Genomic DNA, 23,114 nt, shown 5'->3' with positions numbered 1-23,114 from the left:
CTCTGTGGGTCACTTAAGAATGGCAGCTACAATGCCTGGCTATAAGAGCTTTGATGTGACTGCCTCGTGGGTTATGTTTAGGACTTATGATCTTAGTTTGAATCAATAGAACGCCAGTGAATGAAATTGGTATTTATCCAATAAACACCAGTAGTGTTTACTTGTATTTAAGGGGCTTGTCTACATGGAGCAGTAATGTGGACTGGGATGTGATATCTAAAGCACGCTAGCACGTGTATTAATTGGCCTGTGTAGACCTGCTCCTGCCTTCTAATGGTTCCCTAGTATGCTTTAATGCAGTGCTGTTTGAACTGAGAGTCTCAAACCCTGATTTTTTTTTTACCTCTACATAAAACTCAATTACTAAAAAATAAACCAGTTAAGAAACCCCAAAAAACAGAAGCCTGAGGTATGTTCTCTCCTCCCTCAAATGTTTGTTTATTTATTTTGAGTGCAGAACTTGAGTAGTACAAATCCTCTACTTGCCTGTAACCCCACACTAATTTCTTTTGCCTTCCTGGTTGTGTATCATGACTGAATTTCACCAAAGCACCTGACACAGCCATTTGGCATGGAGGTATTTCTTTTATTTGGCTTTTAGTAGGTCATAGCAAGTCTCTAGAAATCCAAACTACTAGGTTAGTTGCCAGTGGTTAATCTCACTGGTAGATGCTTCACCATTTGGACAGTAGCGGTTCTGGAGTACCTGGAAGTGCTCTTACGAACTATCAGTAGTTGATGAGTAATTTTGGAACAGCTACAGTAGTGCTGTATGTTTGAACATGGGCATGGAAACTTTCAATAGACTACACCACTAGACTGGGCTAACACTTAGCTGTCAGTAGTGGCTGAAAATTCAGGGCCAGATTCTCAATTGGAGTAAAGTAATATAAGCTGCTGAAGTCATTGTCGCTTTGTCCCTTTGTCAGCTGGAATCTGATCCATAAGGTGAAACCCTGGCTCCATTAAAGTCAGTGGCAAAACTTCTATTGACTTCGGTGGAGCCAGGATTTCACCCTGTGGAAGTCAGTGAGTTTTGCAATTGACTTTAGTGGAGTCAGGTTTTCATCTAATTTTTAACGGGCTCTGTCGCGTTGGTGATAAGCAGAGAGTATCAAATCTTTGAGGAATGATCTCTTTGGAGTAAAAAAAAATCTTTAGGATACAATTAAGTGGCTACATCAATGAAGGTTTAGCTAACTTGGCTTTTTGTTTAAGCCGGAAGGATCAACTCCAGAACTAATAGTTAGAACTAAAAATGCAGACAAAGTAAACTTCTGGCAACATCTGTTCACAACATTTATGCCATTGTTCTATTAGAGTTTGAAAGCATCTATGCATCTGCAGCACAAGTCTCCAAGTTAAAACTCAATTATTTGCCTACTACAATAAAATGTCAATCTAAATTCCTGTAATGCTCTTTTTGGTTCTCTCTAAATGAAGTTCCTTTTTATGCCCAATTTAAACAGGCACACTGAGTGTAAACACCAAAAATGTTGGCTGTTATGCAGGCTAAGTTAACTACCTCGCTAAACTAAGTGCACAGGATGAAAGGTCTCAAAGTTTCACACTACCTCTTTCATTCCCCCCCCCCCCCCAAAAATGCACACAAGCAACCCATGATACCAATGGTTACAAAATATGTGGCAAGCATGGCCCTGGTGATGTGGCTATGGATTCTGAACCGCATGCTCGCTCAGTGTTTAACCAAAGTCTGTTGCCTTAGATGTACTGTATTACAGACGCACAAGGTGGGTGAAATAATATCTTATATTGGACCAACTTCTGTTGGTGAAAGACAAGCTTTTGAGCTGTACAGAGCTCTTCATGTATGTAACTTAAGGAGGACTGTGGCATTGTATATTGAGAGCTTAGTATCATTGGTGCTGAATTGATGAACTTGGTCACAGGTAACTTGATTTGAACAAGGGACCCAAGGACTCTCAGTTGTCCAGACCCATTCTTTTAAGCAGTACATAAACATGAGAGAAGGATCCTACTTAGAAGCAAAAGTTCATCTGTTCCTCTCTTTTGTGTAAAATAAGGCTAACCTGAAGGAAAACAATGCCGATGTAAATGAACACAGGCATGATATCTGGAAGAATGATTATGCAAGATTCTGCACATGTAGGTGCTGATAAAATGACCATTGGGAGAGTGTACAATCCTGTGCCAAGTCGTGGGCATAGATCAGACATCAGAGGATTGACTTCAAGAGTAAATGAATTCCACTTAGTCATTACTAAGACATTGAGCATAATGTGTAACCTGTTTGGACCTGTGCTAAGCAGGTTTGTGCCATTCTGTTTTGATAACTGACGGGGGTCCTAGGGGAGCCAGCTGAGGTCACTCAGGGTGAACTGCAAAGAATGGGGCAGACAAGCCCCAAAGTTGGTGGATATTCCAATACTTAGATTTACCAAGCCACCACAAAACAGCTTCTTTATTACCTCACTGGTTGCCCAGAAGCCAACAACACAATTTCCTTAAAGTAACCCAGCCTCAGGCCTAGATACCCAAGTCAAGAACAATGAAGATTACTGAAAATCCTTTTTCGTCATATAAAAATGTTCTACCAATCCACATTGCCTCCTAGGTTAATGAATATTCTAGATCTTACCCAAATACAAGCTTACAGCCAATTCTTATTAACTAAACTAACATTTATTAGAAGAGAGGATGTTTAAAAGATCAATATACATACAGACATAAGAGTGATTCAATTCTTGAAGTTCAGGTTCATAGCCTAGATGAGCTTTGTAGTTGGAAAGAGTTTTTAGAATTTAGTCCATATGTTATAGTCCAGTGACCAATATCTTATTCAAGGTGTCCAGTTTAACTGGGATCTCAATCTTGCGACTCAGACTTCCCCTGATGAAGCTTAAAAAGATCTCAGGCTGTGGCTACACTTAGCACTTCAAAGCGCTAAGTGTAGTCAAAGCGCCAGCGCTGGGCGAGAGCTCTCCCAGCGCTGTCTGTACTCCACCTCCCTGTGGGGAATAACGGACAGCGCTGGGAGCCGCGCTCCCAGCGCTGGGGCTTTGACCACACTGGCGCTTTGCAGCGCCACAATTTGCAGCGCTGTAGAGGGTGTGTTTTCACACCCTGCTGCAGCGCTGCAAATTTGTAAGTGTAGCCAAGCCCTGAGATGAAAAGGATTGGGACTCAAACATCTTTTATACAATTCAGGCCGCCTTTGACAGGTTGGAGTCCCTCAGTGAACAATAGGCCCTCACTTCTTAAGCATCACCTGGTAATTATTCACACACACTATTAACATAAGGCAATTGCCTGGTTTTTTTTTTTTCACCATTTGCAGGTGATATGCTATACACTTCAGAGAGATGAATGCAGTGATTTCCTGTGTTTACAGTTTGTTTAAATGCTAAGATTTTTTTTGATCTCTGAATTAACAGGATACAGCATACAGGGGCTGTTTGATTACATTGTTGAGCTTTACCAATATATATGTAAAAACACAAACATTATCTCCCCATATATTTTTAAGGGTTGAATTTGAGTCATTCATCCTGCAGAACACTTAACCCTTTCTGGTCATGCGTCACAATAGCATTTTACAGCCACTCTGCACAGATGTAAATGAGTACACTAGATGTAAGGCAGGGAAGAATTGGGAGGGGGGGTTCTGAGGACTACTGCAGCAGGGTTTGAGTAAAATCCTCATTCAGTCCTATCTGATTGCATGCTGCTGCAGCCACAACCACAATAACACTACTGTGCAGGAGCACAGTATGAAGTAGGTGGTAGGTGAAGCATACATTGTTTCTATGGTGCTCAAAGTGCAAATCAGAAAACAGCTCATAGTTACAATTTGTGCCTACTTGAGTATGGAGTGGATTTTTGCAACTACTTTATGCCAGATGTGAGTGTGTGTGTATAAGAGCAAGAATCCTGATAATGAAACACTGAGATCAGTAAAGGCTGGGTTTAAAAGGGGGCCTGTCCTAATCTGAGCCAAAAACTAACCTGCCTCTAAACCTTTTAATCTGAATGCCTTAAACCATAAATCCCCTTTCTTGGAAGGTTGGAGGAACCAGACTAGCACTCACTTCCAGGTAACACCGGATACAATTGGTGCCTTAAAAACGTTGCTGGTCTCTGCTGTCTGGCATCCTTGCAAGTCGTGATGGTGGTGCATGGGCTTGTCATGTTCAATAGCACAGAGGACAAGAATCTAGTTGTGTAGGAATTGTGTTAAATATATGAAGATACACACATCCCATAGAACTGGAAGGGACCCTGAAAGGTCATTGAGTCCAGCCCCCTGCATTCACTAGCAGGACCAAGTACTGATTTTTGCCCCAGATCCCTAGGTGGCCCCCTCAAGGACTGAGCTCACAACCCTGGGTTTAGCAGGCTAATGCTCAAACCACTGAGCTATCCCTGCTGTATTTATATTCTGCTGTGTTTAAAGTGCTGAACAAATACGTATGTTCTCCTGTGAAGGAGAGCACCTCATAGGTGTTCAGCTAAGATTAAAAAGCTAAGAGACTTGCCCAAGGCAGGCAGTAAATCAGTGACAGGTCTGTATGGGAGTAAAAATTGCTCTAGTACAGTGGTTTTCAAACTGGGATACCGGAGCTCTCGGCAGGGAGTATGCAAGAAAAATTCTGTAATAGTGGACAACGCATTTTATTTAGTAAGACTTGGCAATCTAATCATAGGTATATTATGACCCTATCTCAGATGGGGGTACGCGGTAGAAAAAAATTGAAAACCACTGCTCTAGTGCCATATTCAGTCTACTAAAATTTGTCAGTTTTTTTTACATATCTATAGAGCACAACTGCACTTAAGCACAGTTATTTCACCTTGATTTCCTCTGTACTACTGTCTTGAAGTGTTAAGAATTAAATTTAATGCTTGGTCTAAAGCATTAAAACAATGGCAACACAAGACTTTTTTCTGGATCTTCAGGATCTAGTTTAAACTTAAATACAGGTATGATTGGAAGTTTATTAAGTCAGACGATCGTCAGCATGTTTCAAACTTGAAATTGTAGTCTGTTTTGTCTTGATAATGTCCAGTGCTTGCAGAACAGAAATCCAAGGGCTGCAGTACATCTTCCTTTTCAGCATGTATTTTGCACATTTTGCTGTAGTAGTCGTAGTAGAATAAAGTACATCTAGTACTCAGAACCATAGAGAGAAACTCCTGTTTCATAGGAGCTGGGAACTTGCTTCCCCCCCCCCAAAAGAAACTAGCTTCTTAAAGAACCTATTAGTTAACCTAGTAAAATATTTTCACTTTTTTGTTGTTCATGTTTGTAAAGCTACTCATAGTTCATATGTTGAACAAAGGTCTGTTTTTATTTAAGCAATTAATAGTTCAACTTACATTTTAAACTACCCTTCAAAGCCCTGCCTTGAGCTGCCAGTGGGGAAGTTGCCCGAATGAAACATAGTTAAGAGATTGTGTTACTGCAGGGAACTGCTATGTGCATGGGGGAGATTTCTCCCATTTCATTCTGCAGCAGTCGCATGTCACTTGCAGGAACAGCACTGGTTTTCCCAAGCAGGAACAACTGAGGCTATGGCTACACTTGCAAATTTGCAGCGCTGCAGCAGGGTGTGAAAAAACACCCTCTGCAGCGCTGCAAATTGCGGCGCTACAAAGCGCCAGTGTGGTCAAAGCCCCAGCGCTGGGGGGCTCTCTCAGCGCTGTCCGCCCTCCCACAGGGAGCTGGAGTGCGGACAGCGCTGGGAGGCTTTTTTTGGCTGGGGGCTGGGCTGCTTGCTTCAACTTCAAGCGCTCAAGCGCTGCTGCGCGCGCGCGCGCGCGCGGCTGCTAAATGCGCCCCAGTCAAACTTACAGGAGTTGCCTGTGTTCAAGCCTGCTGTGGCAAAGCTGGGGATGTTGTAGATGGCACAATAACAAAGCAGGAAAAGTGTCAAATGCTGGGAATGGAGGAAAGATGAGCAGAGTGGGCAGGAGGGAAGATGGAAATAACTCCAGTAAACCAAAGCAGCTTCAAATTTACCTGGCACCTATGAGCCAGAAGTAAAGTTCTAAAATGGGAAGAGGAAGGTGGATGATCAGGATTCATGTGTTGGGCTTATCACCAGGTTGCTGTCCTTGCACTCTACTGGGGTAAACTGTCATGCTTGCCTCCAGTTTAGGCCTGGTCTACACTGAAAGTGTACGTCAGCATAGCTATGGTGTAAAAAATCCACATCCCTGAGCACCATAGCTATGCTGACCTAACCCCCGATGCAAACATAGCTAGGTCAATACGAGAATGCGTAAGAACAATCATATGGGCCAGATCAATGGTCCATCTAGATCAGCATCCTGTCTTCAGACTGTGGCTGGTGCCAGATACTCCACAATGACCTAGACAAATTGGAGGATTGGGCCAAAAGAAATCTGAGGTACAACAATGACAAGTGCGGGATCTTACACTTAAGACGGAAGAATCTCATGCACCGCTACAGGCTGCGGACTGACTAGCTAAGTGGCAGTTCTGCAGAAAAGGACCTGGGGATTACAGTGGACCAGAAGCTGTATATGAGTCAACAGTTTGCCCTTGTTGCCAGGAAGACTAACGGCATTTTGGGCTTCATTAGTAGGAGCGTTGCCAGCAGATCGAGGGAAGTGATTATTCCCCTCTATTCGGCACTGGTGAGGCCACATCTGGAGTACTGCGTCCAGTTTTGGGCCTCCCATTACAGAAAGGATGTGGACAAATTGGAGAGAGTCCAGCAGAGGGCAATGAAAATGATCAGGGGGCTGGGGCACATGACTTATGAGGAGAGGCTGAGGGAACTGGGCTTGTTTAGGCTGCAGAAGAGAAGAGTGAGGGGGATTTGATAGCAGCCTTCAACTACCTTAAGGGGTGGTTTCAGAGAGGATGGAGCTAGGCAGTTCTCAGTGATGGCAGGTGACAGAACAAGGCACAGTGGTCTCAAGTTGCAGTGGGGGAGGTCCAGGTTGGATATCAGGAAACGCTATTTCACTAGGAGGATGGTGAAGCACGGGAATGGGTTCCCTAGGGAGGTGGTGGAATCTCCTTCCTTAGAGGTTTTTAAGGCCCGGCTTGACACAGCCCTGGCTGGGATGATTTAGTTGGTGTTGGTCCTGCTTTGAGCAGGGGGTTGGACTAGATGACCTCCTGAGGGCTCTTCCAACCCTAATGTTCTATGAATCTATGAACCAAAAATCTAGATCATGTGAAAAATTCAGCAGGTTTAAATACCTTGGCAAATTCTTATTGGAGGAAGGTTTTTAGACTCCATGATACAAGATTGTGAAAGGGATGGAGGGTAAAATACAAATCTGCCCACTATATGTATTTAAAATATATATGTGCAAAGACCACCTATTCTTCCAGTTTGTTGGTATTGTGATGTCCAGCTTGTCATGTTTCAAGTCAAATGGCTCTCCACATCTGATTGCATGAGCTAACAGAAGTTTTTTGGTAACAGGATAGTTACCTGGAGCAAGAGGGCTAAAAATGCATAAAGTATAAACATACTGAGAATAGATTCTGTTCTTTCAGCGTTTTAAGTTTTTATTTTGGGCCATTTGCTAGTGCTCTCTATGGTCAGTTTCCCTTGATTATGTAGAAGTCCCATACAGCAACAGGGAAGAAACATTTTTAAAGAGAACTTGGCATGGGGCTTGAGCAGATGCAGCACCTGAAACTCCTAACAAGTGTCTTGAAACTGGCTAAACTTCAAGTTGGTGTATGTCTTTAAAAACTCCATCAGACCAGAGTTCTGAAACTAAGAGGTAAAATGCCAGGTTATAAGAACTGATGTAACTTCACATCAAGTGCTAAAGATGGGAACTCTGAACTTGGCATTAAGGGGTTAATACAGTGGTTCTCAACCTTTCTGGACTACTGTACCCCTTTCAGAAATCTGCTTTGTCTTGCATACCCCAAGTTCCACCTTACTTAAAAACTACTTGCTTATAAAATCAGACATAAGTACAAAAGTGTCACAGCACATTGTTAGAGAAATTGCTTCCTTTCTTGTTTTTACCAGATAATTATAAAATAGATTGGAATATAAATATTGTACTTACATTTCGGTGTGATACTTGACTCTGTTTTTCACTTGTGAGCCTTGTCTGAAGCCTGAGCAGTGGGGCTTGGGGCTGAAGCATATAACTTAGCATTGCGGGGCCCTCTGACATGGGCCCCCCCTAGTAATTGCCATGCTTGCTACCCCCTAATGCTAGTCCTCATTTGTGACCCCCCAAGCCTGTCCTGTGGCCCTCCCTGGGGATTGCCATCTCCAGGTTGAGAAACACTGATTTAGATGCGTTGAGTACCTCCTGGATGACCTTTGCGCATCCCGAGGGGTATGTGTACCCCTGGTTGAGAACAGCTGGGTTAATAAGAGACCCAAGTTTTTATCAGCATAATTTGTGAGAGTGCTTTGTCTGGCAACTGTATAGATCTTTCTTAGTTACTGGGAGATCTAGAAGAAAAGGCCTGTAGAATACTGTGAACTTGCTGCTTGACCCAGGGATATTAAAAAATAGGTTTTAATTACCAATGACCACAGTGAAGAATGTATTAAGCTGCTTCATAAGCATAAGAAAAACCCTATAAGGTCCATTTAGGTTTTCCACATCACTGGCTCCACATCTTGCCTGTATTCTTGATACCTTATTGCTCAGAAGAAATGAATTTAAGTATACTGCAAAGCCACTTATTGGTCCGTGTAGAAAGCTGGCTCCAGCTTTCTCACCCAAAACACTTTACACTGGAAATAGATAAACTTCTTGTTCATTGACAAGAAGTTTAGAAGCAAAAACAAAACTGGAATGCTATGGAAGAGAACCTTGACATAAGCAATACTGAAACGTGGTGCAACGACAAATCAGTGGGGGACTGGAATTCTTGGCTATGAACTATAGGAAGAGTATTTTAGGTTGCAGAGGAGTAGGAAAGCATTAAACCTAGAATTCCATAGAACAGGCAGGTAAAACTGAGTGGAGGACCACACAGTGGACTCTGTAAGGAGATCAATCTCAAGTCCTAAGACTACAAACACTTCAGAAGGTTTATATCGGCAGCCCCCTGATCAGGGGAAGAATGAATGTTCTTTCATTCAGTGAATGTTACGAGAGAGCAGAGCCAACAAAGTCTAACAAAATTACCTGTGACTTATGTTTCAGACTGGCCCCATGTCAAAATGGCACAAGGTTTAGAAGTAGTTTACTTGATACTTTATATGATGGCTTCTTGGAGGACTTAATCTTTTGGAGAGCTGGAAAGCTGACCTCATAGGACTGCCTCTTTGTTAGGAGCTTCACCCCACATCTGAGCTGGTAACTGATGTGACACTTGAGGCCCCTCAAGCCTGCCAGAGGCCTCCTAGCGCTATGGCGTGTGTAGTCACGGCATAGCGCTGGGAGAGAGCTCTAAAAAGCCCACCTCCACGGGGGAAGTAGCTACCAGTGCTGGGAGCGGGGCGCCCAGGCCTGGTGCACTGTCTACACTGGCCCCTGATAGCGCTGAAACTTGCAGAGCTCAGGGAGGAGTTTTTTCACACCTCCGAGGGAGAAAGATGCAGCGCTGAAAGTGCCAGTGCAGGCAAGCCCTTAGTGCAGGGGTGGCCAACCTGTGGCTCTGGAGCCACGTGCGTCTCTTCAGAAGTTAATATGCAGCTCCTTGTATAGGCACCAACTTTGGGGCTGGAGCTACAGGCACCAACTTTCCAATGTGCCAGGGGGTGCTCACTGTTCAACCTCTGGCTCTGCCATAGGCCCTGCCCCCACTCCAGCCCTTCCCACCCCCTCTCCTGAGCCTCCTGTGCCATCGCTCCTCCTGCACGCCACAAAACAGCTGATCGGGAGATGGGGCGGTGCTGATAGGTGGGGCTGCCAGTGGGTGGGGGGCATGACGGGGGGGGCTACTGATGTATTACTGTGGCTCTTTGGCAATGTACATTGGTAAATTCTGGCTCCTTCTCAGGCTCAGATTGGCCACCCCTGCCTTAGTGTTCAGACTTGTGCTTGTCAAGAGTTGCATATCCAATAAAAGATATTACTTCACCCACCTTATGTCTCTAGTATCCTGTCACCAACACAGGTACAACAACACTGCATACAAAAGTTGTGTGCACACTTAACGATTCAGATTCTTTTATCAAACAAATTTTAGCCCTCCAAATCTAAAACTACCCTGGTCTAGAATGCTTCCATCTTGTACAAACAAACTGTGCTTTGGTGAGAAATGTTTTTAGAAGTTGGCTCTTTGCATCTTGGGAGCAGGAATTATTTCAGTGCTACTAGTAAGTGTCACTTATAAATTACTGTGCCTGATGCTGATATCAAGAAATTCTTAAAGGTGGCCAGCAGTGGACTCTAAAAATAAGGCTTGTCTTCTCATGCTCCTTCATGGAATATAAAGAGAGCCCAAAAGGTAAATATAATATATTCGGTCTTGGAGCATTTGTTAAAGATTTTAACCTCTTTCCCACAATAGACTGCATTTATCTGCAATATTGATGACTTAAGTTAAATAGGCGTTAACAAAACCAAACTCTTTAGCAGCCTGACTACAAATTGCCTCTTGATTTCTCAGCTCTTGCTTGTGTGACTCCTATGCTGTTTCACTAGCTCCCCAGTCACTGGGCTGGCCTATACAGAGTTGAAAGTGTTATTTTGGTGCTGTTTGCACCTTTTGTTTTGGAGTAGATCTGTGTGGACATTTATATCTTTTTGATGTAGCTGAAGTTCAACTAGTTACTGTGGTGAAAATCTGTGTAGATAGTCCTGTAGAAATTTAAGACTTGGTTTTCAGGGTAGAATGACTTCATCAAGCAGAAACTAAAGTCATATCTACATGACCACTTATGACAGCAAAACTTGCATTGCTCGGTGTGTGAAAAAACACCCGCCTGAGCAATAGAAGTGATAGCATGCACAGTGGTATGTTTGTGGGAGAGCTCTCTCCCGTCAGTATAGCGTGGCTACATGAGATCTTACAGCTGTGACGCTGTAAGGTCTCTAGTGTAGTCGTAGTCTAAATCAGACCTTTATGTATCAAAGAGTGCAGCTGATTGTGGGAAAACTTGATAAATAGAAACATTTTCACAATCTCCATATTCTCATCAGCTCTAATGCAGAGGCAAAAGAGCACAACCCCACTTTTTTCTTCTTGCAGATGACCTCTTACCCCATAGGAAAGGCATTCAATTTCTAGGAAAGAGTAAGGAGAAAAATCTTTTTTTATATATAGAATGAGTGATCTCAATAACTCCCACTGGGCAAAGGGGTACATTTCTCCTTCCAGATCAGAAGTTGGCATCTCTGCTGTCTGACCTGTCATGTGTAGGGTTTGATATTTGCTGTTTACTGCAGATTTATACCTCTAACACATCAAGTACATACAGAGCTAGAAATTAAACGAAGCAAAATATTGCGTTTTCCATGGCGGGGATGTTGTGAATAAGCTTAGGTACCAGTGGCATTTCTGTTACTTGACTGCAAAGCCCTGATCCCTGGTTTCATTCCTTCCTTACTCTGAAAATGCCATATACAGGAGCAGCAAAGGGAGCCAGCCTTGTTGCATAACAGTAAAAATGCAAAAGACAAAGAGAAATTAGTCCTGTGCTTGAAACCTCTTTCTAAAACTATCAGGGAAGCTAAAATCACAACAAGATTCTTTAACTTCAGTGGAAGCTCAGTTAAGCTTATAGTGATTAACTTCTGTTGGAGCCCAAAATAATTTAACTGTGCAAAACTTAGACACGCATTTATTAGATCCCCACATACCATGAAAGTGTTGATTTGTCACGAACCTCGACAGTGAGATGTGAATACTGACCAAATGCCTATAAGCCAGTGCTAATACAGTCCTGGTTAACACTGTATTTTTAAAATGGGCCAACTCAAATTCCCGTCCTTTGGATCATAAGGCTATAGCACAAACTTTCAGCTGAAGGCCCTTTCATTAGAGAATGGGGCAGGGAGGGGGAGGAGATATTATCCTGCTATTATAAACTTCCCCAGTTTAGTCATTGCCTCCTCTTCTCAGACGTGGTCTACACCTAAAACATAGGTTGACCAAACTACGTTGCTCAAGACCATGAAAAATTTTACACCCTGAGCACCATAGTTTGGTCAACCTAACCTCTGGTGTAGATGTGGCCAGGTCAACAGAAGGATTCTTCTATTGACTTACTCACTGCCTCTTGGAAAGTGGATTACCTACATTGATGGAAAATCCCCTTCCGTCGGTGTAGGAAACATCTACACTACAGTGGCATAGCCCCAGCTATGCCGCACTGTCATGTAGATGTACCCTCAGGGATTTCATGATTTCAGTTGTTTAAGTGAGGGAGTTAAGACTGCCTAAGTTCTGATTAATGAAACAAAAGAAAAATCTCTTGGAAAAGGATTTGGAACATGATCTGTGTGATTTGTTAGCCAGCTCTCACCCTACTCTAGTGAGACGTGTTAAATTACAAGGAGTGCATGTCTCTTCTGTCCAGACATGTCTCTTCTGTCCAGCCCTAAAGTAAGTGTCTTGAATCTTATTCATAGATTCCAAGGCCAGAAGAGACCCTGGTGATGAGGTATTCTGACCCTCCTCTATAACCCAGGCCAAGAACTTCCCCAAAATAATTCCTACAGCAGATCTTACAGGAAAAAAATCAATCTAGATTTAAAAATTGTCAGTGATGGAGAATCTAGCCCACCCCAATCCTTGGTAAATTGTTCCACTCGTTAATTACCCTCACTGGGGGAGGGAAAAAAGCTTATTTCCAGGCTAACTTTATCTAGCTTCAGCCATTGGATCATGTTAGACCTTTCTCTGCTAGATTGAAGAGCCCTTTATTAAATATTTGTTCTCCATTAAGATACTGTAATCAAATAAATCCGTAACCTTTTTTTGTTAAACTAAGTATGTTGAATGCTATGAGCCTGTCCCTATAGGGCATGTTTTCTAATCCTTCAATCATTTGTGTGGCTCTTCTCTGAACCCTTCCTGAACATACTCCTTGAATTGTGGGTCCTGGGAGTACTTTCCATTCTAATTAGTTGTAACACACCAGCAATGTGACCCTTAAAGCAATAGGCAGTGGTAAGGCTGAGAGTACATCTGTCATTTAAAGGTGTATAAACCACCTAACAGCACATTGATTATAAAATACAAACTAGAAAATCAGAGAAGTTACAAAATAATGAAGAAACGAGCACCTGTGAGTAGGGAAATGCATCCAAACAACCTTAACTCTGCTCTACAAAGATGCCATTCTTGTTCCTTTCTAACCTACTCTACGGCATTTTATTTGGGTTGCGGACTGGGCTTTAGAAAGCCTGCAGCTGTCTTGTATTTGGAGAAGTTAGTATATGTGATCAGAGATGCGTGAAGGCCAGTTACATACTCTCCTGTAATGTATGTGTCAGATACAAGCAAAAGGCAAAAGTGAGTGTGGGGATATTAAGTGCTATAACTACACTACCTGGTTGAAAAAAGGCTTGAAGATAGGGACATATACAGCTGCAGCGCTCTGAGCTTATAGTAGAAGTGCCTTTAATTGCCCTTAATGTACTAATTTTGGCTAATTGGGAATCACTTAGATTGAACGGTGTTTGGGGCAGAGATTGTCTCCTGTGTTTGTACAGTGCCTAGCACAATGGGGTCCTAGTCTGTGGTTGGGGCTGCTAGTGCTACAGTAATAATAATTTGCAAGTTGTTTGTGACCTACGTGGCTAGAAAGGCTGGAGTTAGTACAATCACTATATAACTTGTGGTGTTTATGGTCTCTGAAATGAAACTTTGGGTGTTAAGGTGGCCTCAGTCTGACTTTTTGGAGTGGTGTTGAAGGCAGACATTATTTGGATGCTTAGAATTTCTGTATGAACTGCTTGGTTTGGGGAGCAGCAGGAGGAAGGTGGTTTGGATTTACTAATAGGATTTTTGATAATTACAGCATTTTTACATGGCTTTCCCCTGCATATTGATTCAGTAAGAATGAACACTGTTCTGTTTGCTGAAATAGATCACATCTCCCTTGATCAAGTGGAGTTGACTGGGCACACATAACCTTGACTTAATGGTGTAAATCATGTTCATTCTCCACGTCTGCCAGCAACTGCTTCAAGTAGCTACATAGATTGAAATATGGGTGCTTATTGACTAGCCGTGCTGAGAACTGCTACAGGGATCAGCCGAACTGCCACAACCACCCAAAGCAGTTACATTCACAAGTACTAACATTTACTAAGCTAGTAAAAGGTGCCATACCTGCAGCCATGGAGACTGTTCAGCAGAACAGACAACACAGGTAACTGTAGCATGAACATTCTTGTGTTAACCTGGATGTGTTGCCTGTAAGTAGGAGGTAGTTTCTGTAACCATTCAAGCACTTTCCTCACTGCTGAAACTCTTAAGGTTGGTAACTAGTGACAGTGCAATAGATTTGATGAAGTGGGCACTGTTCCATTGGCACTGGAATAAGGTGTCAGGCTCAGATATGACACCAGCCATAAGATTGATTTGCTAATGATTGAAGAGTGTAATTTTGGCTGGATGTAAACTGGCAGTCTTGTAGCAAAATAGTTCCACATTTCTTTACTATTCCCCATAGCAATGGGATGGCTATGGCAAATAATCTTAGTGGTGTGTGTATCCTGATGCGGAGAGGGTTGTACACCTAAACTCTCGATACAACCAGTGGAGAATCTTCTGTGTAGGAAAAAGATAGCATACTGCTACCATGTGAGCTTTTAACTGGTCACAGATCAAAGATGTAATGGATGTCTTGAAGAAATCTGTCTAAACTCAGTTTGCCGAAGTCTCTGGACATCTCAAAAGAAGACAACCAGCCTCTCAGAAAACTGAAACTAAACATTCATTAAGCTAATTTTATAGCTTTAATTCATCTCATTCAGCTAGTTTATTCACTGTCTTAGGAGTACAAGCATCTCTTCACATTTTGCTATAGCTCTTACTTTCACCTCTTCTGCTTCTTATTGAGGCCTGACATCCACCCAGTTGGCGTCTATCAAGGCATAACTTAAGCACCATCTTTTCATAACTGGAAAAATGATGCTGAAAAGTGATTAAATTTTGACATAACTTTTGGGTAAAGCAGCACAGCCTCTAGTATCCAGGTTGATGGTACATAAGTTGTTTCCCAGCTGCGTGTGAAAGCTTGCAGAATTTGCAATGCCTTTCCCCTTACATCCCACAGACGGAGCAGGGTTTTTACTTCTGATATCAGAAATAAAATGAACTGGAATCTTATCAACTAGCACCTTGTTCAGGTCACTCTTCTAGAGGTAGCAGGTGAGAACAGCAGAATGTATGAGGTAGCGATGGGATGGGAAATGATAGTGTAATTTAATCCAACCCTCTTTCCTCTCTCTCCCTTCTCAATGCAGGTCACAGAGCTGAACGAGCCACTGTCCAATGAAGAAAGGAACCTGTTGTCTGTAGCCTATAAGAATGTAGTGGGGGCACGGCGCTCTTCCTGGCGAGTAATTAGTAGCATTGAGCAGAAGACGTCTGCTGATGGTAATGAAAAGAAGATAGAAATGGTACGGGCCTACCGTGAGAAAATAGAGAAGGAGTTGGAAGCTGTATGCCAAGATGTGCTGAGCCTGCTAGACAACTATCTGATCAAGAACTGCAGCGAGACACAGTATGAGAGTAAGGTCTTTTACCTGAAGATGAAAGGGGACTATTATCGTTACCTAGCTGAGGTGGCCACAGGAGAGAAGAGGGCAACTGTGGTGGAGTCTTCGGAGAAAGCCTATAGCGAAGCCCATGAGATCAGCAAGGAGCACATGCAACCAACTCATCCCATTAGGCTTGGTCTGGCACTTAACTACTCAGTTTTCTACTATGAGATCCAGAATGCGCCTGAGCAGGCATGCCACCTGGCCAAGACGGCTTTTGATGATGCCATTGCTGAGCTGGACACCCTCAACGAGGACTCCTACAAAGACTCAACGCTCATCATGCAGCTCCTTCGTGACAACCTAACGCTCTGGACAAGCGATCAGCAAGATGACGACGGTGGAGAAGGCAACAATTAGACCCCCAAATGGACTGGCAGCCGCACGCTGATGCTACTACTGCAGTCTTTATTTTTTTCCCACGAGTGGGGGGGGGTCGGGGTGGGGGAGGGGAAGGGAAGGGTAACCTTCCCAGGGAGGCCCCCACGACCTGTCTTGATTGCCTCTTTGACATTTTTGCCAAAACACCACTAGTGGAAAGTCAGGCTGGCTGTGCTGGGTATGGAATGGCAGCCTCACACTGGCATATGGACTGTTCTGTAGATTAATAATACAAGTGGAGCTGTCTTTAATTTAACTTTATTGCTAGAAATAAAAGGGTTTAAAGATGAAATAACTTGAATGAGATGGCCCTCACTTTAAAAAATGAAGTTCTGTGGTTCCAGTAAGGTTTATGTGCATGTGTCTCTTCAGTTCAAGTGCCGTATGTTTACCACGTAGCAGTGCATCCCCAGGGTGCGCTGTGCCTGTCATGGCGTAGCTTACAATCCCAAACTGAAACAACTTACATTGCAGGGCTTCTAAAGCCCCAGGATTTAGGCCATTTAACTTTTTGTTAAGATGTTTATTAGGGTAGCTTACAGTATTAACACTAAATTACAGTTTACAGTATTTCTACATTACAGCCATATGTGACATCAAGCCATTGATTGTACACTTTCTTTTGCTAACTCTCTTGGCTTGCCATCCTTATCCAGTCCCCTGTGGACTGGCTTGGCTATCCTTTGTCTCCCAAGGCCAGAAGACTGCCTGAGGAACATCAAAGCTGCTCTAGTTTTGATCAGCAAATTAACAGATGCTTGGCAAGCGGCTGTTTAAACTGAGTCCACAGCAAAAGGATTAAGAACTTAATTAGAAAGGGGGGAAACGTTAAACTAAAACACCATTAGATAAAAAGAATTCAGGTCTGTATGTCATGTACTGTTTGGTATTTCAAAGACCATCCTGATTTAAGGTGCCACAGCTCCTTCCTCAGGGATTACACTGCCATTTCACTTTCCCCTGACTTTCTCCCACTCTACCATGAGGTTTGTCAGCAGATCTCTGTAGCGCCCAGACTCCTTGTTTTGTCTTCATGGCAGCTCGGTGTTCATTCTCCTGGGGAAGCTTGTGGTATAATGAGTGAAACCTCAGGAGCTTAGAAGCTCATTTGGTAGAGAAACCCACAAAGGAAGAGCTACCATCATAAACATTTCTGTCAACTCTCGGGAGCCCTGTAAATTAGTTCTCTTCGAAAATATCCGTTTTCCAGATCTGTTTGATTTGGCTGGGAGAAAATAAAGCTTACCAGGTAATATTTACCCCCATCCGAGTAAAGATTTTTTTTACACGATTGTTGGAAGTTCACTGCCATTTCCTTCTGATTTCGCAGATTGCTGAACTTCGTAGATTTTTAACTAAAACTACGCAGTAGAAGAAACTGCGCTCATTAATGTCATATTCAAACAGGCTTTCACTATTCCATTTGGTAGTCAGTCTGTAAACAGAGCATCTTGGTGTTGCATATACAGTACAATCAGCTTTATTGTACGGTTGGATACAGAGTCTGGCTCCGTTGGACTTAAGGAGCTTTTTTTCCTTGATGTGACAGCAAAGATAACAAGTCATCTTTAAGAAAGTGAGTTAAGAGGAATGACCGAAATGTAGCTAAAATTCATAACCAAGAGTGAGTTTGCAATTATATCGTCAAAACTTTTAAAGGGAATTTACAATGGAAATCATGCAAAGATATGCTCAGTAGAAATGACCATGTGCACATATATTTTAAATGAATGTGCTATATGCAACATCACAAAGTTTACACAGTGACTTCAAATGAAGCCCAACTCTGTAAACTTAAAATAGCCTGATTAATGATCCCTACTGGAAAGATCAATAGGAAGAGGCTTGCAGCTTAGGTAACTGACAGAAACCTACAGTAAATGCCATGGACTGGAAGATTTATTTAGGCTTCTTAACTTCGTGTCCAGTGAGCAGTGTTGTCCCTACCTGTATAATTTGGAAGTGATTTACTGGAATTACAAAACCTATTTTTTATTTCAGCTTTTGCTCTTGCTGCTTTAGAAAATTATGCAGGAAAGATCACACGAGGGCTAAAAAATGGAGTGGGGATAGGGACGGGGACTTGATTTTTAAGCAGCTTGAATGGTTTCTTTCATTTTTTTAAGAAATGCACTTGCCTATGATACTGTCTCTCCAGTGAAATGATTACTGCTCCATTACTCTATTGATACAATATTGTGCATGCTAGTGTCGTATTTCTATACAGTAGCTTGAAATTTATTAACTTATACTGTAGATGTTATGTATTCCTATGACAAACTAGTCTTCAAAAATTTTTTAAAGTTTTTTTTAATTTATTTTTTTCTTTTGGGGGTAAAGTTTGCTCTACCAAATAGTTATCGTAACAAACTGATCTGTTATGGATGTTGCTATAGTGACATGCAATTATATATGATTTTGTTTTAAAAAAGGAAAAGCAAAAGAAACACCAGTGTTAGCTTAATCTTAATGTCTGGTGTATGTCATGGTGAAATTATAACTATTACAGTGTAGGAGAGCAATTACTATGTTCTTTGAATGAGCCTTTGTTTGTGCTTTTTGTCATGTTATGCAGTGAACTATTTTTAAGGTCTAATCAGTGATTATTTTTCCAACTCCGTGTTTCTGTAAGGAATTATTTCACTCACGGACCATTCTTAGCAGTTTTCCTCAGTGATGGAATATCATGAATGTGAGTCATTATGTAGCCGTCGTACATTGAGCAAATAAACTTACAGATCTGATGTCAGTGCTACTTAATTGTATTGCATTATGTGTTTGAATTTATTTTGTTCTTTGGCTCCGCTGGGATGGGAACTTCACTGCCCAGTTGATCTTTTTAAACTGTGGACTGGGGAATTTGCAGTGTTGTAGCTGTCTTGGTCCCAGGATACTAGCAGGAAAAGTGGGTGAAAGAATCTTTTATTGAACCAACTTCTGTTGCTGAAGGAGAAGCTTGCAAGCGTACACAGCTCTGTATAACAAAGTTGGTCCAATTAAAATATTTCCTCACTCACCTTGTGTCTACTGGGGAAACTTTACTACTGGGTATTTACTGTCACCTTGGCCGTTTAATCGTCTGACAATGGCCTGACAGGTTTCAGTTCCTAATGCACCTGTTCTGGGGGAGGGGGTGGAAGAAAGACTGGGTACATTGTTCAGCAAGGTGTTAGTTGAGTAGTTCAGACACTTCACTTAACATAAGAACGGCCACACTGGGTCAGACCAAAGGTCCATCTAGCCCAGTATCTGTCTACCGACAGTGGCCAATGCCAGGTGCCCCTGAGGGAGTGAACCTAACAGGCAATGATCAAGTGATCTCTCTCCTGCCATCCATCTCCATCCTCTGACGAACAGAGGCTAGAGACACCATTCTTACCCATCCTGGCTAATAGCCATTTATGGACTTAGCCACCATGAATTTATCCAGTCCCCTTTTAAACATTGTTATAGTCCTAGCCTTCACAACCTCCTCAGGTAAGGAGTTCCACAAGTTGACTGTGCGCTGCGTGAAGAAGAACTTCCTTTTATTTGTTTTAAACCTGCTGCCTATTAATTTCATTTGGTGACCCCTAGTTCTTGTATTATGGGAATAAGTAAATAACTTTTCCTTATCCACTTTCTCAACATCACTCATGATTTTATATACCTCTATCATGTCCCCCCCGTCTTCTCTTTTCCAAACTGAAGAGTCCTAGCCTCTTTAATCTTTCCTCATATGGGACCCTCTCTAAACCCCTAATCATTTTAGTTGCTCTTTTCTGAACCTTTTCTAGTGCTAGAATATCTTTTTTGAGGTGAGGAGACCACATCTGTACACAGTATTCGAGATGTGGGCGTACCATAGATTTATATAAGGGCAATAATATATTCTCAGTCTTATTCTCTATCCCCTTTTTAATGATTCCTAACATCCTGTTTGCTTTTTTGACCGCCTCTGCACACTGCGTGGACATCTTCAGAGAACTATCCACGATAACTCCAAGATCTTTTTCCTGACTCGTTGTAGCTAAATTAGCCCCCATCATGTTGTATGTATAGTTGGGGTTATTTTTTCCAATGTGCATTACTTTACATTTATCCACATTAAATTTCATTTGCCATTTTGTTGCCCAATCACTTAGTTTTGTGAGATCTCTTTTTGAAGTTCTTCACAATCTGCCCCCTTTCTCCAGATCATTTATGAATAAATTGAATAGGATTGGTCCTAGGACTGACCCTTGGAACACCACTAGTTACCCCTCTCCATTCTGAGAATTTACCATTAATTCCTACCCTTTGTTCCCTGTCCTTTAACCAATTCTCAATCCATGAAAGGACCTTTCCGCACCTTGGAATTTGGGTTTCTAAACAGGCTTCCCCTGTCCTATGAATGTTCATTTCATTTGACAACTTCAGTGTAGAAAAGTGCCATGTCACTTAGATGTAGGCTAGAGCCGAAGGGCCCGAAGGGCCCGGAGCTAACTTGTTTTCAGAGTCTTAGCTGACTGCTGAAGTACTGGTTAACTGTTCAAACACTTTTGTATAGAGCCATCTGTTTCCATGGTGACTTAAGCACCAACCCCCTGCTTCACATAGCTTGACCATACACAAGACCAGGATTGAGAGTGTAGGGTTATTCATGGGGGAAGGAATTGTTTCAAGAATTGGGTTTGAAACCTACTACTAGTGTGCGAGGAGTCTAGCCCCACTGTCAATCTGTGCATGCTGGTCCCAATCCAAGAATTGGCAGGGGTAGGGAGATTGGGGAAGGTTGTGGGTGGTTCAGGTGTCCAGGTCTGGTCCACATTTTGCCAGGATAGCAGTGTGGCCTAGGAGTATGGAAAAAGTCTCTCAACCCAGGTGCTATAGCTATGCTGGCAAAGCCTCCTGGGTAGATGCAGCTAAGCCACCAGCAGAGAGCATCTGGCCTAGTTAACCTAATTTGGAGAGGTGGTGGTACTATGGTAGCAGAAACTCTCCTTCCGTCAGCATATGTTGCATCTACACCAGAAGGCTATGCTGGCATAGGCTTGCTAGCCACTGGGGCCACCATGAAGTCCCACCGTAGCTACTGATCCTTCCAAAATGGAATGGGGTGGGGGGGGGAGAGGCCTTGAGTCTTCTGTAGGTTGGTTACTCTCTCTCTGTCCGTGACTGTCCAAAGCCAACAACCAGCTTTGTGCCTCTTCCTGCATCCTTTGTGCTGTGTAGGCACCTTGATCAGTGTCAAGGATTTGCTTTTGCAGTTCACCTTTCAATATATTAATGCCAGGGGAGTTGCTCTCGTAAGGTGGATTCTGTGTGTAAGGAGGATTCTGCCCTCTGATGGAACAGTGCTTTGCTTAAAGCCTCTGTGCAGATGACTTTTACGATTGTGGCTGCTATTCTTGAAATCGCCCTCTGTGAAAGGGTGCGTGTATGTGCGTGAGCAGTTCCAATCTTGGTCTCGCTGGTGGGAGGGGGTGATGTAGTGCAGCTAGTAAGACTCACTCTAGACTCCTTTTTCCAGGAAGAAAGTGGGAGGCTCTAAACTGCTCCATCAGCAGCTCCTAATCTGCAGTGTGTGTGGGGGGGGGAGATGGTAGGAGAAGCACTAGCACTACCAAGCACATCTGGCAGCCGTCCCTCCAATCCTCCCTCAGATACAGGGTTGGTAGCAGAAAGCAACAGACTTGTGGGTGCCTGGAATGTGTTTTGGCCCTTGTCTGTGGGATGCTCTCCTGGGTGTGGGGTGGGGGGGGAAGATAGGGGGCTGCCCTCCCTTGGTAATAAGGACAGAGCCTTCCTGCTCTTGTCACAAGGAATGAGGAAGTAGGAGTGTGGAGGAGGGGCCCTCCCTAGCACTCAGTAAGGCCAGCTGCCAGGATTAGCTAGCTTTCTGTTTCCCCCCCCCTGTGCACTGTCATGAGTGCACAGATGTTTTCTACCCTAACTTCCCACACCCTGCTTCACAGGTAGCAGCTGCTGCTTCCTCCAGACAGCGGCTGCCTGCTTTATCTCCAGGCAAATAATGCCTCCCATGCCTGTCACAGCACAAGCAGCTGGGAAGCCCCTCCCGCTCCTAAGAAAAGGAGGCATGTGTCCTGAGCTAAGTTCAGAAAAGATGGATGGCTCACCCTTATCTAAAAGGGAGGTGGGGGACTCTTAGCCCTGCTGTATAGATCTCCTGCTCTTTAATAACTACCCACCTTGTAAGTGAAACACACAACCTGCCTTTGTCTTATTTCAAGTAACTTTGTTCCTCCAAGTAACCATGCTCAGCGGTGGGGTCGTTCTGTGGGTTAATAGTTGTTTTTCCCCTTGAAATTCTACCTGCGACTCCTGGCTTAGGTCAAAAGTCAGATGGCCGTTGCTCTTGGGCCTGAGCTCAGAGGGGAAAGAAAGAACCTTGTCGCATAAATGATCTTGCTCCGCAGTTGATTTTTTCCCCCCCGCATTAAAAGCCTTATTATACAGGATCTTGGGAGTGAGGGAAAACAGCTGCATCTTCCTTTCCAGGTTTACTCACCGTGACTTCCAGGAATATACTGGTCCCCGAGGAGTGGGGGTGGAGAGAACAGAACAGTTCTAGTGCTAAAACAGAAGTTGTTGAATAAATAGTGACGTGCATTAAACAGCAAGAAGCTGGCTCCCAGCCCCAGGTTTTGTGTGTATCCCTCCTTCCCTTGAAACTGTACACCTACACTGTGCCTGGGTTGACTCATTCGCCCTGCAAATGAGCTCCATGCTGAAGAGGGTACAGTCTGTACAACTGTCTTCCCAGCTTTGGGAGAGCAAAAATAACTAAGGTCTCTGCAGACCCACCTGACCTCCAACAAACAGCTAAGCGTGACGTGGCCGGGAGATGCTCCCGGTTTGCAGAGCTCTGTTCGATTGAACCTGCTTGTACTTCTCTCGAAGTGTCTAAACCTTTCCCAAGCTGCTGGCACCTTTTCACGGTGTCTGGATAACAGCCTAGCCCATGAAATGAGGTCGCTTGATCTCTGTACAAGGAGCTGGTGCCACCTTGTGCATCGGTTTATGGGTTCTCCCCCCACAAAAAAAGATGTGGGCAGATGATGGTTTCTGCCTGAAATGTAGGT

General features: G+C 43.3%; 1 protein-coding gene across 3 annotated transcripts in view; it reads left to right on the top strand.

Annotated features, from left to right (window-relative positions):
• Positions 1-18,810, top strand: part of YWHAG (tyrosine 3-monooxygenase/tryptophan 5-monooxygenase activation protein gamma) — a 32,644-nt gene extending 13,834 nt beyond the window's left edge. For all 3 annotated transcript variants that reach the window (XM_039508290.1, XM_039508289.1, XM_039508288.1), the window contains one exon: positions 15,373-18,810. In XM_039508290.1, coding sequence (XP_039364224.1) covers positions 15,373-16,029 — 657 coding nt within the window. In that variant the 3' untranslated portion in view covers positions 16,030-18,810. The remainder of the gene's footprint in view (positions 1-15,372) is intronic.
• Positions 18,811-23,114: the final 4,304 nt, after the last annotated feature.

Source organism: Mauremys reevesii, linkage group 20 (genome assembly GCF_016161935.1).
Source record: "Mauremys reevesii isolate NIE-2019 linkage group 20, ASM1616193v1, whole genome shotgun sequence".
Taxonomy (NCBI): domain Eukaryota; kingdom Metazoa; phylum Chordata; order Testudines; family Geoemydidae; genus Mauremys; species Mauremys reevesii.
This window is presented reverse-complemented; position numbering and strand designations above follow the sequence as displayed.